The following is a 16,283-nucleotide window of genomic DNA, read 5'->3' as shown; positions in this document are numbered from 1 at the left end:
TTTTCCAGGCATAAGTGACACTTGAAAAGTATCTCTCCTTCCCCTGCCTGTAATCTCTGCAAATACTGAGCAGTCATGTAACTTGACTCAGCAATTTAATTAAAAAAAGAAAAAAAGTAAATTGTGAAATGGTATTTGATATGTTTTTCAGGTGGAGTGAGGTAACCCGAAAAGTGGAGCTCTGGGTTCAGATTCTGGAACTTAATGAGAACGGGGAGTACTGTCCAGTTGAGGTGATTCCTGCCAAGGACGTAAACACTGGTGGCGTCTTTCAGCTCAGACAGGTAAGATGGCAACTGCAGTAGTCACCTGTGAAAAGGGACTGGCTTTAACATTCTGAAGGAAGCAGGGAATCTTGTATGTTGTACTGGTTCTTAGAGTTTTAATAGTGGGCTTATGACAAAGGAACCATCAAACTTAGGCCCAGTATTTGATCAGCTTTAAAGCAATTACAGTCTAGAGGGAAATGCATTGGATACCTTCTATATTTTGTGTAGGTATTTAGAGACCCTTAGCAGACTGTGGTCCTCTGTTACCCATCAAACAGACATAGTGTGGGTAACAGCAGCGGAAGCTTTCTCACACTGCTCTGCCAGTGTGTTTCAGCCCTTACCTGGAGGGAACCATGGATGCTGGACAGGGGCTGCTCTAGACATTTCGCCGCCCTAAGCATGGCAGCGTACTGGGGCCTGGAGCCGCCCCTGATGCTGGAGGATAGGTCATTCTCAATTGTCTACTTTAGTGTTTTGGCCACTGTGCTGAGACTGTCAACTGAGAAACCAGTTGACAAGATATTTTTTAAAGATATGGACACCTGGACACTGGACTGGACCAAATTCTCAAAGCAGACTCCTCTCACACAGGATGTTGAACAGCCATCAGAAAACAACTTTTAGTTACAATCAACCCAGGCAGAACGTGATCAAAAACCTGATGCTGAAGTACCCATTATCTTACTGCTAATCCTCTTAGCCAGCTACACTTCTGTTCTCTGGTTCCTGCATATTTAATATTTTAAAATATAGTCCACCTGTCAGAGAACTCTATAAAATTAGTATCTGTTAAATACACACGGTATCTCCTGAACTCCCAGACTAGTATGATTTCCTATTCTGCATTGTTCCTAGAGCTGTGCTGACAACATCAGTAATGAGGGTTTACAGTCAGGAAATCCAGTCCCACATAAAGTTAATTTCAGGTTCAGTAACATTTGCTAAGTTACATTCTCTCCCCTCAAGTGTACAAATTCAAAACAGATGGGGGGAAATCCTATTTTCAGTGTTTTTGAGGGTTTTTTTTTTTAATCTTTGAAAAGTTTTCATCAAAAACAGATTGTTGGGCTCACTGAATGTCCCACACTTTCTTGTGGATTTAGACCTTGCAGCAGAATGGTAGCTCTACGTAACCAATGTCATGTCTCACATGAAAGCTTGCAATTTCCATGTAGTGAACAATCACCAGATTCCAATTGACTATATATAAAGCCACCACCAGTAGAGGTCTCTCTGTCACTAAGTTTTCACCATTCAAGACTTTTAGTTCTTCAAATTGTTCCCTTGTGAAGGGGCAGTCACGGCGAATCCAGGCTGAAGTGAAGTCGGTGCAGGAATCCGGGACCTTGCCTCTAATGGAAGAAGCCCTACTATCTGTTGGAGTTGGCTGTGTTCAAATAAGACATGTCAAGTCACCAAAAGTTCATGAGACTCATCAGGTAAGATTCTGTCTCATTAAAAGACCTTTAGCAGGAAGGAAAAATGTTAGTTCAGAGGCTTGCAGATGCACGTGGAAAGCTCTTTCGGGACAAATTCACTTCTTGAGCAACTTCACTGGCTGTAAATTACCCTACTCTATGTGAAACAGTGACTTCTAAATACTATTTTGACAATATTCTTTCAGTGAATATATTTAGCTATGGATGGGTAAATCTAGATTCTGACTTTCTCTAGGAAATGCTACCCAAAATCTTCCCTCAACATTCTTGCCAGCAACTTTAAGAAATATGGGCTGGATGAATGAACTATAAGATGGATAGAAATCTGGCTAGATCATCAGGCTCAATGGGTAGTGAGCAATGGCTCCATGTCTAGTTGGCAGCTGGTATCAAGCAGAGTGCCCCAAGGGTCAGTCCTGGGGCTGGTTTTGTTCAGTATCTTCATTAATGATCTGAAGGATGGTGTGGAGTGTACCCTCAGTAAGTTTGCAGATGACACTAAACTGGGAGGAGTGGTAAATTCACTGGAGGGTAGGGTTAGGATACAGAAGGACCTAGGCAAATTAGAAGATTAGGCCAAAAGAAATCTGATGAGGTTCAACAAGTGCAGAGTCTTGCACTTAGGACAGAAGGCTCTCATGCACTGCTACAGACTAGGGACTGAGGGGCTAGGCAGCAGTTCTGCAGAAAAGGACCTAGGGTTGCAGTGGACAAGAAGCTGGATATAAGAACATAGGAACGGCTGTACTGGGTCAGACCAAAGGTCCATCTAGCCCAGTATCCTGTATACTGACAGTCGCCAATGCTAGGTGCCCCAGAGGGAGTGAACCTAACAGGTAATGATCAAGTGATTTCTCTCCTGCTATCCATCTCCACCCTCTGACAAACTGAGTCAAGGATGAATCAGCAGTGTGCCCTTGTTGCCAAGAAAGCTAATGGCATATTGGGCTGTATAAGTAGGAGCACTGCCAGCAGATCGAGGAACGTGATCATTCCCCTCTATTTGGCATTGGTGAGGACTCATCTGGAGAATGAGGGGGGATTTGATAGCTGCTTTCAACTACCTGAAAGGGGGTTCCAAAGAGGATGGATCTAGACTGTTCTCAGTGGTAACAGATGACAGAACAAGGAGTAATGGTCTCAAGTTGTAGTGGAGGAGGTTTAGGTTGGATATAAGGGAAAAACTTTTTCACTAGAAGGATGGTAAAGCACTGAAATGGGTTACCTAGGGAGGTGGTGGAATCTCCGTCCTTAGAGGTTTTTAAGGTCAGGCTTGACAAAGCCCTGGCTGGGATGATTTAGTTGTGGACTGCTTTGAGCAGGGGGTTGGACTAAATAACCTCCTGAGGTCCTTTCCAACCCTGATATTCTATGATTCTTCTTATGGTGGAAGTCCTTATAATAGAATGAGACTTGCAATACTAACACACACTTTTGCTTTACCTTCTTCCTCTTCTTTCTTTTAAAAAAAAACCCTACTAAATGAATAAAAACACAAACCCTTTTCAAAAAGAGTGCGTATAGACCCCAAAAAGGTAGAAAAGCCAGACTCTCCATGAAGTCTGCTAGGAGCTTTGTTTTTGGTAATTGATTTTACTTGGAAGACAGTTGCAGTTTCAAACCCTAAGAAATTATAATGTATGAATGGGGATTGTACTTAAGTAATGGCTAATGTGATTTTGGAAAAGTTTAAAATTCAAGGAGCAAAACTTCAGTTATTTATTTTTAGTTTTAAGAGAGCAGAGATGTATGTTTCTTTTGCATTTTAAAATCACTCTAGTGCCCCTTGTCATCAGTTGGAAATTCAGTGTGGGTGGGGATGAATGAATGGGCTTGTGACATAACAGCTGCCTCAGTTTCCCCACTTTGGTTGAGTGTCTCTTCACAGTGGTCCTCCAGCTCCCAGTATTGTTGGTTGACTTAATGCTTTGGCTAAACTTTATGGAAGGAGAGTCTTATTTCACATCTTTGTCCCATAACTAAACTGAGAAAGCTCCCTAATCTATCTCAAAGCTCAACACTGGAGTGGCAGCTAACAAGGCAGAGGTGGATTGAGCCCAACTCCCTTAAAAGGCCACTCTATCCTGTGACCAGACCTTAATGCTTTTCGTTTTACAATTTTTTTGAAAGCTATAATCCCCAAAATTAAATAACCTTTTTTATTAAAGTGACATAACCATCTATTTTGAACCGCTGGGTTCTCATTCTGCATATCTGCAACTCTAATTTATTTTTCTTTCATGTGTATCAAGTTTTCCAAAGACCTTGAAATTAAGAAAATGTATGCCTTTTTAATTTTAACTTTCACTTACCTAAAATTTGCTTTTGTTACTTAACTCTTCACTGGAGTTCCCCTTTATCCCTTAAGTAGCTAGATAAATATTTACTCAATGAGACTGTAAGTATAGGAATGAATTTCCAAAATATTTTTTGGCAATCCTTTGCTTTTTTTACTTTTCCTTCATTCAGTGAATGGTGCTTTGTGTCTCACTCCTGATTGGCATCGTGATACTTTCTAGCAAGGGGCCCAGTTTGATGTAGGTCATTTTGATGAAAGGTTCTGTGTCTCATCAGAAAGGACTGAAAATCAAGGTGTCACAGCTTTTGTGTGGTGACCGCTAATGTGACTTAATAATTCCTGTCTCTTACTAATAAAACAGTAGGTTCTTACTCTAGTCCTATCATGTATCCATCAGAATGGATAGATTGCATGTGCCTTTTCACTATAATTATTCGTTCTTATTTAAACCACTCAAATGTTTTGGCAATCACTTCTTGGCAATTAGATGTAGTGATTAGAATCCTTTATTACTGGAGTTTTCCTTTAATTGCTATGTAAACTATGAAAATACATTCCAGTTGTTTATACTAAGTGATATAAATCTTCAATTACAATACCCTTCCAAACAAGATTTATAAAGGAAAAATAAGTAGTGGGTGCAAGTAGCACTGCTATCCACTATTAATACAGTGAAGCTGGTCTACCAGTATCTGTCCCCAGTGTACTACATTGCTAGACATTTTAATCAGAATTACACATACAGCTGGTAATATTTTAACCATAAATACTGCTTTTGCACTTAATGTATTTTCTAATATAAAAGTGTTCATGAATGACTTAGATTTGTTTTTGTTTTGCCTAGGAAGGAGAGGATGATATGGACAGTTACCAGGTAAATAGAGCAACATTTATCTTTCTTCAAATATAAATATTTGTAGATCTGATTACCTGGTCTAATTTTCAGTATTAGATAGACATCAACATTGTACATCCCACTGTATGAGGCATGAATATCTAAACAGTCACTGTAAAATCTTACACAGAGTTTTACACTATATATTATCTGACCCAGAATTAAGAGGCATTTTTCTCACTGAAAGAATGGGATACATTTAACGTATGTATCCTGAACAAGGCATGGTTCCTTTTATCTTCTCTGCTCTGTGACATGCTTCCCCTCTGTATCTACAGCCTGTGGATTAGGATTGGCTGTGCTCAGAGCAGTCACAGGTATAATGTTTAAGATGCATAGAAGCAAAATAATTCACACTGTTTTATGTTATGAACATGGTTTATATTGGACCTGGGAATAAAATATTGGCTAATGATCAAAATGTGCCTACTAGTCAGGACAGGGATTCTGTTCCTAGGACCACCACTCACTGTGACTTTGGGCTAGATATTTAACCTCTATTTTGACACATGCACACACGAAAATGGGGATTTTTTTTAACTTCACAAAGTTGTTGGTGTCAAGTATCAGAGGGGTAGCCGTGTTAGTCTGGATCTGTAAAAGCAGCAAAGAATCCTGTGGCACCTTATAGACTAACAGACGTTTTGGAGCATGAGCTTTCGTGGGTGAATACCCACTTCTTCAGATGCATGTGGTGGAAATATCCAGGGGCAGGTATATATATGCTAGCAAGCAAGCTAGAGATAACGAGGTCAGTTCAATCAGGGAGGATGAGGCCCTGTTCTAGCAGTTGAGGTGTGAAAACCAAGAGAGGAGAAACTGGTTCTGTAGTTGGCAAGCCATTCACAGTCTTTGTTCAATCCTAAGCTGATGGTGTCAAATTTGCAGGCGAACTGAAGCTCAGCAGTTTCTCTTTGAAGTCTGGTCCTGAAGTTTTTTTGCTGCAGGATGGCCACCTTAAGGTCTGCTATAGTGTGGCCAGGGAGGTTGAAGTGTTCTCCTACAGCGCCTGCAAATTTGACACCATCAGCTCAGGATTGAACAAAGACTGTGAATGGCTTGCCAACTACAGAACCAGTTTCTCCTCTCTTGGTTTTCACACCTCAACTGCTAGAACAGGGCCTCATCCTCCCTGATTGAACTGACCTCGTTATCTCTAGCTTGCTTGCTAGCATATATATACCTGCCCCTGGATATTTCCACCACATGCATCTGAAGAAGTGGGTATTCACCCACGAAAGCTCATGTTCCAAAACGTCTGTTAGTCTATAAGATGCCACAGAGTTGTTGGTGTGGCATAATATTTGTGATACATTGTCATTATAAGTACACAAAAGTAGGCAAAAAACACTTCATGCTCATTGTTGCTCTTACCAGTAGTATAAGTCTATAAGAATAGCAACAAGAGCTCCTGTGTTTAATTTTGTCTTTGGAGGGCTAAGAGAGGGTTCTAGGTGCGTTTCTACAAGACTGTAGATGTTCAAAACCATGCAGGTTACGGTTTGCTTCAGTCATTTTCTCTTGGTAGATGAAATGCCTAACAAAGGAGAAGAAATATTTAAGGAAGTCTTAGGGGGATGGTACAGTGAGGAATAATAGGATCAAATTAGGCAAGGGGGAATTCATATGTAATGTCAGGAACAATATCTTACCAAAAATAGCATGGCCCCAGTCCGGTATTACCTGTGCAGCAGCCCACCCATAATACAGGATTGGATCCTTAGACTGGAAACTCTGTAAGACACGGACTGGTTCTTACTATGTGTTTGTAAAGCACATAGTGCAGATGGGGGCTCTAATCCTGATTGTACTTTCCTGGCCCTGCCACAGTATTAGTGTTAACAATAAAGTGATGCTGTGGGACAATATAAATCCTGTAAATTTCCTATTTCCACATTTATGTTGCCTAAATGAGTAGTAGAGAATATAAAATAACTAGAGAGAGAGACTTGCCAGATCAAGTCAAGACTTGCAAGGATGGGGCATAGGATGTGACTGAATGTGAGGAACAATCCTGTAATAAAGGAGAATAACGGGTAGACTAGATGACTTAATGGAGATCTCTTCCATATCTCATTTCTGTAGTCCCCAGGGCACTAATTCAGGGGAGAAAGTGGCCAAAAATAAAAAGTACGAGCAGATGGATTGAAAGCTACATATATTTACAAATGGGAAACGCTGGTGTTATTGGATCAGGACTTACACAGCTTTCTTCATTTACATAGGACAGGGATTTGGAGAGACTGCGTCGGAAATGGCTGAACGCATTGACAAAACGTCAGGAATACCTAGATCACCAGCTGCAAAAACTCGACAGCAAACCTGGTAGGTGAAACATTATTGGTAGTGGGAGGGATGAGGGTGTATGTCGGTATTTTTGTTTTTGTAACGTGTGTGAAATTAAGTAGCCAGGGGAAGGAACAGCTGAATCTCTGAAATCATCAGTTTGGGGAGAATAATGAGAACGAGATTCTGACATGCACTCATGTCACAAACAGAAAGCACTATAGAGAAAATCTGTGTATACTTACAGAGTAATAGACGTTTTTATTGAAACTGCCAGCAGGGTGACTAGATGAGGTGGGGGGGGGGTTTATAAAGTCAGTGGCCCTCTAACGTGGGTTGAGACCACCAATATGCATCACAAAGAGCATTTTTTCATTGCATCTTCTTGTTCTAACTGTCCTACTTTTCCAGATAAAACAGAAGATGATACAGATCGGGAGGCACAACTGTTAGAGATGAGGCTCACCCTTACTGAAGAAAGGAATGCTGTAATGGTTCCTTCTGCTGGCAGTGGGATCCCTGGAGCTCCAGCAGAGTGGTATGAATGTTACTATATGCCACAGTGAATATAAAAATGATGGGCAGCCTGTTCCTGGCTTGGACTGCTGCCATTTTCTGCGCCACCAAATGTGGATTATGTACGTCATATGACAAAAGTGGTTAAATTAGGAGTGTTAGTGTGAATTAATTTCTTGGTCTCAGTAACTGAAATCCAGAAACACTCTTTAGTAAATGATACTATTATTGACCAAAATGTAAATATGACTTTTGAAAAAAAATTAATATTTATTTCCACTGCACTTAGCATGAAAAAAATTAGTTAATATGTTGTTATGTAGTTCCTTCACTTAAAAGGCTGCTCTATCATAATAAAACTCCATCTGCAGAAACATTGTGTGCTTCTGGTTTAAGCATAGAATCTGTTTAGTCAGCAGGTGTTGCACATAATTTTCTAAATATTAAAACCAATAAATTACAGTGGACTGAGATTGCAATACTATAGCAGCTGCAGGTAACAACTGCAGTAAAGGATGCAAAACAGTTTCTATTCTAAGCCACTCTATTCACTTGCTTCTAACTTGGGATGAAGTTTTTTGTGCTTGGTCTCTACTTTGGAGGAAAAGCTGATCAGCATTTGAGTTGTTTGGAGAGAGAGCATGGTAGTGAAGAAGGAGACACAAGATACATTGTGCAGAGTATGAGGAAAACCTCTAACTACACTTGCTGACTGGATCCTGTTTGTTTTGGTTTTTAAGTTGAACTTTGTTAAAACTAATGCTTTTGAAGCATAGGAACGTCCTCACTCCTTACTTATATGCCATCTTTTCAAATATTCGCAGCTTTTTAACTTGAAACTCCATGCACAGCAGAAAACAGTGTAGTTGTAAGATACATACTTCAGAAGAAATGTATTGTGAATGCATGTGCATCTAGGGGAATGTGCAAAGGCCAATTCAAGCAACTTACTAACTTTTTTCAATTTTTTTTCTTACAAAATCTTTCTCAAATGTGTTATAAAAATAGGAAATGAAAAATATAATATAAAATAAAACATTAAGGTTGCACCTTTAAATCACAACATATCAGGAAGTTTAAAAGTTAAAATATAAACAGCAGTGTTAATTTGGACATGCTGCACATGTGTACGACTTCCTATTCCTATTTTTATTTTTGGGTGTTTAACAACCAGCATAATAGTTGTGCCATGTGGGCAAGTTAACTTTGCTTTTGGAACTTCGTATTTGCATTTCCTGACTTTTCACGACTAACGGTCCAACCTTCAATCGCATTACTAATGCAGAGGTTTTTGCATTAATACGTGTACATGTCAGTGTAAATAAAGAAACTTTGAATTTGCTATTAGCAGTTTAGAAGCAAGAAAACATTTCTGAAAGCAGAGGTCAAATAATGTAATAATTTGTGAGGGAGCTAGTGTAAAAGAAATACCAATTTAGTTTGAGTCCCTCTGTATCTGCAAGAGTAAATTAAAATAAAGCCATTTGCCAAGGTTATTGGCTTGACCTACAATCGCAGCTGTGCAGAATGTATTATTCTGTTGGCTTGTATCTTAAGGTACGTGTTCTGGATAAATCTGCTTCACTTTAAATGCCACCATTGTCAATATCTTATGTTTTAGGACTCCAGTGCCTGGTATGGAAACCCATATTCCAGTTGTTTTCCTTGACTTAAATGGTAAGAGAGGACAGACAGCATTTGAAATAAACTTTGTCTAGCCAATAACATTATAGGAACTAAGAAGCAAACTAATAAAATGAAGAAATTCTTTGAGTGGCGGGTTTATTAATGTGAAAAGACTATTAGAATTACATTTATTTCATCCAACTATATTGTTTCATGCTCCAGAATACACAGCAATTATATACAGAATGAACAATACATTTTTATCCTCTCTGTTTTTTGCAGACCTTAAATAAGTGAACAGACAGGAAGAAGGCAGGTATAAAATAACCAAGGGAATAAAACTTAGAAGCTAACAATAAAAGCTAGTTGTAAATGCAGAATAATCATTCAGAAAGAATGGCTCTAGTGGAGTCCTACAGGGATCTGTTCCTGGCCGGTGCTCTTCAATATCTTTATCAAAGATCTGGGGAAAAAAATGGTGATAAAGTTTGCATATGACACAAATGGGTGGAATGGTAAGTGAGGGTAGGTTAGTTATGCAGATTGATCTTTATCACTTGGTATACTGGGCTCACTTGCCTTTTAATACATCCAGATACAAGGTCATACCTATAGGGACAAGGAATGCAGGCCACACCTACAGAATGGGGGACTGTATCCTGGAAAGTAGTGATTCTGAACAGGACGTAAAGGTCCTAGTGGATAACCAGTGGAACATGAGCTGCTAGTGTGATGATGTGGCTAAGAGGGACTAACATCGTCCTTGGATGTGTAAGCATCAAATAAAAGTACAGAGGTGATGTTATCTCTATATACAGCGTTGCTGTGACCATTAGCGTTATACCATGTCCAGTTGGGGTGTCCACACTTCAAAAAGGATAATGACAGATTTTGTAAGAGTTCAGAAAACAGTTACAAGAATGATTCTGGGAAAACTTTCTTACAGTGAGAGACTTCAGAAGCTCAGACTATTAGCTTGCCAGAGAGAATGTCAGGAAGTTACTTGATCATGGTCTGTAGGTACATGAGAAGATTTATGAATGTAGGGAGCTCTTTAGTTTAGCTGGCAAAGGTAGGAAAAGATCCAGTGGCTGGAAGCTGAAGCTTGATAAACTCAAGACTATAAATACGGCACCGGATTTATTAATTTTTTTAAACAATGAGAGGAATTAAATCATCGTAACCACTTACCAAGGATGTAGTGGATTCTTTATCATGTGAAGTTTTAAAATCAACATTGGATGTCTTTCTAAAAGATGTATCATCTAGATCAACCAGAAGTTATGGGACTTGCTACAGGAATTATTGGATGAAATTATCTGGCCTTTGTTATGCAGAAAGTCAGATTAGATTATCATAATTATCCTTTCTAGCCTGAAAATTGATGCAAATAAAATTGTGTTGGGATTTTGAAGGGAGTTGGGCACATAACTCTTCGGTTCCTTTGAAAATTCCAGCCTAGGTGAATAGTAAACTCAAGAAATTCACCAGCTGAGAAGTGTCTGATAAGGGATGTAAAGAAGGAGGGAGATAAACTGTTTCAAATATATAATATAATTGAATAAATATAAGTCTGCTTTGATATTGGCACTAGTAAGTACTAGAATGACTACCTAAACTGAGGCCCTGCTCACATGACCACGGTTCAGTGACTGACCACATGTAGCTCGACCAGAATTGTGTTTGAGAGCACTTTTCCAACATATGTTGGCTGTTAGCACAAGCAACACAGGAACACATTGTTTTTTAAATTGTTCCGTCTGAAACTGCTGTAGGTTCCTTGCCCTAGATATCCCATACTGAAGTTCTAAACAAGGGTGTGACACAATTTGTAACCACATTAGCTGTGGATGCTAGTGATATAACTGCTTTTCTGTAACCAAGTCTATAACGATTTCAAACACTGCCACAAGTCCCAGGGTAGGAAGGAGCTCATATAGCACACTTCATACCAAAGGCTCCCAAACCACAAGCACACTCTCTTTACAATGCAACACAACAGTTTCAGGCAAGGTGTAAAGGATACCCTATTGAAATGAAGCTAAGGTGGAATTTTGCTTAGGCAGAAAATAATTGTCCAAACTATCGTTTGGCCAGTACACAAAAATTAACACCGCTACTCTTGTGCTGTTTTGAATGGAGTACAGTTCTTGTTTCTTTTAACATTTTTGAGTCTTCTGTGCTCCTAGCGGATGACTTTAGCTCTCAAGATAACCTTGATGACCCAGAACCTGGTGGATGGGATGCTACTCTCACTGGGGAAGAGGAAGAGGAATTCTTTGAATTGCAGATTGTGAAACACCATGAGAGTGAGGTAAGCAAAAGTACAGCCCAGAATGCTTAAGATCAGGAGTCTTCTCATCTCTTTAACCTTTTCTTAACAGGGCTTGTCTACAGAGCAAGTTATTCCAGAATAACTATTCCACTTCCAGAGAGGATTAAGATAATTCACCATAAGGCTCTCTTTTAGTCTAAAATAAAAACGTTCACACATGGAGTTAATCTGTTTTTAATTCATACCATACCTAAATCTGGATTAGTTATCATGTGTAGGCAACCTCTTAGCTAGACTGACATATCAAGTATACAGCTCTTGTACTTTCTAAGGCTGATAGTTTGTTTTTAAACTGTTCTCTAGGAATGGAACTTCATTATATTCCCCTCTCACCCCGCCAAAAAAACTACATTAAAGTGGAATTGCAGTTGTTTGGGTACCTTAACTGTGCATTTCCATATGATAGCATGTTTTGATTTCTTTTCAGTGTAACCTTAACTTTGAATTTTTTGGTTTTGGGATAATCGCAACATTCCTATAACTACTTTTTTTTTTTTTTTACTTTAAATTACAGGTACTTACTCTAAACTTTAACTCCAACTTAACACAGTTGTTTTTGTCTGGGAATTTCCTCAGACTTCTAAAATTATTAAAAATTTTCTGCATGCACTTTAAACAAGAAACCCAAAGAGAGTGCTACATGTGATATTTCTAATTATTTGAAGATACGTAGTATCAACTTTCAATAATTTTATTTTTATTTTATGAGCAGGGAAATTCCCTTTTTCCCTCAAGCTTAATAGATTTTCTGTATTTTACGAATATCTTCAACACTGTTCAGGCAAAATATTTCTCAGCTATCATGCAAAAAATGGGTGTTTTTTTAGGTGAAGTCTACTGAAATTTGTCTTCCAAAGACTCTCATAATCAGTTCTGCTTTTTCTGGAGTGTTTTCATAATTAGCAAGATTGAATGGTCCTGTCCTCTTAAAATGTATAGTCAAAAATCTAGGAGGTTTGTAGCTCTTTTTCAAAGAGAAATGGCCTTGAGTTTAAAGAAGTCTCAATTCTTCTTTGGGTGCTGATCCCTGTGTGTGTTCGACACTTGGGTGCACATGTGCCCGAATCCATACATTCTAACAAGCAATGTTGGGTGCGCATTAATTCTCCTTGTGCTCCAGACCAAGGGCATAAGAGGCAGTATTGACCGACACCTCTCCAGTTCCTTCTTACTCATCGCATGCCCTGACTCAGAATCCCCGTGTCCACAGATTTCTCCAGCTTTTCTCTTTGGTAGCCTGTAAATAGATAATGTAAATAGATATTTCCATGGGCTTTATTGGAGCCCATGGAAACTCTGTGGCAGACACCTCAGATCCATCCAAGAGTCATACAACACCTCTCCTCAGCACCCACCAGATCTGTCACAGTATGCAGAGGAGGAGGACCCTAATTCGGATCCACAGGCACCAATGGGAATCTCAATCTAGCTCCAAATGAAGCTGTCACTCCATCCTCACCATTTCTGCTGGACGACCATAGGCATACCAGGAGCTACTGCAGAGGATAGTCAATGGCCTCCATGTAATACTGGAGGAGATTCATGATTTCCAATACCATCTTCTGGATGTTCTGTAGGCTGCAGGTCCAAGCAAGATGGCGCTATCATGAAGCCAGCAATAGTGGCCTGGCATACCTCCACCTCATGAAACCCCATGCCTGAGGGCTGAGAAATACTATTTTGTCCCTGCTAAAGAAGCTGTATGTCTTTTTTCTCCCACTCAGCACCCAAATCCCTGGTGGTACAGGCAGCCACAAAAAGAGCAAGGTTACAACATCCCAAGACCACTCTGCTCACAAGGACTCAGAGGTTGGACGTTGTGCAGGAAAAAAGGTCTTTTCCCCTACAAGCCTACAACTCATACCGCGAACTGTCAGGCCTTGTTAGCAAAATGTGATTTTAACAATTACTTCAGGCTGGCTGACTTTAAGGACAAGCTTCCCCCTGAGGACAGAGCCCAATTTCAGTCTTTGATAGAGGAAGGCCAGTTGTTGGCAAAGGCATTTCTTCCGGATGCAGTGCATACTGCATTCAGAGGCTTGGCCACTGGCATAGTTGTGAAGCATGAGTCTTGGCTTCACTCTTCAGGGCTCCCCAAAGAGGTCCAGAATGCCATACAGGACCTGCCTTTTGACAGGCTAAATTTGTTTAATGGAGAATGGATGAGTCCCTACACTTGCTGAAAGACTTTTGGTCAACTCTACACTCCATGGGAATTTACACCACAGCCCTGAGGAGACAACACCAGAGGCAGATGTATAGGTCAAGACCAACCTCTCCACAGACATTATACCACCCATATCCCCCGTAAACATCAGGCTTCAGAGACATCAATTTTCAGCTTCCATAATCTCAGCCTATTCTCAGCCACCAATTAAGGGCTACTTTTGACACCTCAGTTGATATCCTTCACTGCCATTGATGCCACCTACCTTTACCCACTTTATCTTTGGGGGCCATCTCTCACTTTTCACCCACAATTGGGACTCTATCACGACTGAGAATTGGGTCCTAGAATTTATCCATTAAGGATATTCCATAGAGTTTCTCTCTCCCTCCCCACAAATCCCCTTCCTGATCCCCTTCAGGGACCACTCTTATGAGGTGATTCTTAAACAGGAGGCGGACTCCCCCCTCCAACAAGGGGCAATAGAATGAGTGCCATCTTAGTATCAAGAAAGTTCCTTTGGTTTCTAATGGATCTGGAACGTTTCCAGTTCATAATCCTTCCCGTAAGACTAGCAACAGCACCTAGAGTATTCATGAAGGTCTTCTCTGTGGCTGCAGCCCAAATGAGATGTCAGGGTACACAGTTTTCCCGTATCTTAACAACTGGCTCTTAGCAGGTGGCCCCAGCCAAGATGTCAGACTGGCGACTTTGTTCCTGCTCCATCTTCTAGCAGTGCTGTATGTCTGTGCAAAAAAAGAAAAGTCCATTTTATCACCCACACAGAAAATAAAGTTTGTCAGAGCAGTCTCTATTTCAGCAAGAGCTTTCCTCCCACGAGAAAGATTTTCAGTTAATGAGCAATCTGATAGCACAGATTACCAAGGACTATGGTCAAAGTATGCCTTTCTCTTCTGGACACATGGGCTTGTGCACTTATGTGACACCATTCACCAGACTTCATCTACAATGTCTTAAGATCTGGCTTTGGTTGGTCTACTCACCAGATGAGGATCGCACCAACACCAGAGTGACCGTTCCCATTAGGATCATTGCCTGTCTTATCTGGTGGTTGAATCCAGAACAAGTGATAGGGTACGTCTACACTACAGGATTATTCCGATTTTACATTTGTAAAACAGATTGTATAAAGTCGAGTGCACGCAGCCACACTAAGCATATTAATTCAGTGGTGTGCGTCTATGTACCGAGGCTAACGTCAATTTCTGGAGCATTGCACTGTGGGTAGCTATCCCGTAGCTATCCCATAGTTCCCGCAGTCTCCCCTGCCCATTGGAATTCTGGGTTGAGATCCCAATGCATGTTGGTGCAAAAACATTGTCGCGAGTGATTCTGGGTAAATGTCTCACTCAATCCTTCCTCCATGAAAGCAACGGCAGACAATCATTTCATGCCCTTTCTCCCCTGGATTGCCCTGGCAGACGTCATAGAATGGCAACCATGGAGCCCGTTTTGCCTTTCGTCACTGTCACCGTGTGTGTACTGGATGCTGCTGACAGAGGCGGTACTGCAGTGCTACACAGCAGCATTCATTTGCCTTTGCACAGTAGCAGAGATGGTTACCATCCCTATTGCACCATCTGCCATTGTAATTTGGTGATGAGATGATGGTTATCAGTCATTTTGCACCATTTGCAATTGGAAATTGACGATGACGGTTATCAATCCTTTTGTACCATCTGCTTCTGCCATGGATGCTCCTGGCTGGCCTTGCTGAGGTCGGCCGGGGGCGCATGGACAAAAATGGGAATGACTCTTCGGGTCATTCCCTTCTTTATGTTTTGTCTAAAAATAGTCAGTCCTGCCTAGAATATGGGGCAAGTCTGCTAGAGAGCCAGAGAGCACAGCTGCTCCAGGTCAGAGCCCCAGAGATCCTGCAGAAATGATGAGCTGCATGCCATTCTAGGGGATGCCCCTGCAACAACCCCACCTGTTGCTTTCCTCCCCCCCCAACCCTCCTGGGCTACCATTGCAATGTCCCCCCATTTGTGTGATGAAATAATAAAGAATGCAGGAATAAGAAACACTGGCTTTTTAGAGAGATAAAATGAGGGGGAGGAAGCCTCCAGCTGCTATGATAGTCCAGGCAGGACATTAAAGGGTGGAGGGGAGAGGAGTGCAGCCTCCCGCTGCTAGGATAGTCCAGGGAGTACAGAATCTTTTCTTTAGACATGAAAGTGGGGGGTGGGGCTGATGGAGCTCAGGCTCCAGCTGCTAGGATGAGGATGGTTACCAAGCATTTTGTACTGCCTACCAGGAATGACAAGTATCAGAGGGTAGCCGTGTTAGTCTGGATCTGTAAAAGCAGCAAAGAATCCTGTGGCACCTTATAGACTAACAGACGTTTTGGAGCATGAGCTTTCGTGGGTGAATATATATAGAACCAGTTTCTCCTCTCTTGGTTTTCACACCTCAACTGCTAGAACA

General features: G+C 40.8%; 1 protein-coding gene across 1 annotated transcript in view; it reads left to right on the top strand.

Annotated features, from left to right (window-relative positions):
* The window catches only part of KIF13B (kinesin family member 13B), a 227,320-nt gene that overhangs the window by 147,982 nt on the left and 63,055 nt on the right, over nucleotides 1-16,283 (top strand). The window contains exons 24-30 of the mRNA XM_030555191.1: nucleotides 152-284; nucleotides 1,565-1,711; nucleotides 4,855-4,884; nucleotides 7,131-7,230; nucleotides 7,603-7,729; nucleotides 9,329-9,384; nucleotides 11,523-11,647. Coding sequence (XP_030411051.1) covers nucleotides 152-284; nucleotides 1,565-1,711; nucleotides 4,855-4,884; nucleotides 7,131-7,230; nucleotides 7,603-7,729; nucleotides 9,329-9,384; nucleotides 11,523-11,647 — 718 coding nt within the window. The remainder of the gene's footprint in view (nucleotides 1-151; nucleotides 285-1,564; nucleotides 1,712-4,854; nucleotides 4,885-7,130; nucleotides 7,231-7,602; nucleotides 7,730-9,328; nucleotides 9,385-11,522; nucleotides 11,648-16,283) is intronic.

The sequence above is a fragment of the Gopherus evgoodei genome, chromosome 3 (assembly GCF_007399415.2).
Source record: "Gopherus evgoodei ecotype Sinaloan lineage chromosome 3, rGopEvg1_v1.p, whole genome shotgun sequence".
Taxonomy (NCBI): domain Eukaryota; kingdom Metazoa; phylum Chordata; order Testudines; family Testudinidae; genus Gopherus; species Gopherus evgoodei.
The sequence above is the reverse complement of the archived record's forward strand: the minus strand, read 5'-3'. Positions and strand labels throughout refer to the sequence as shown.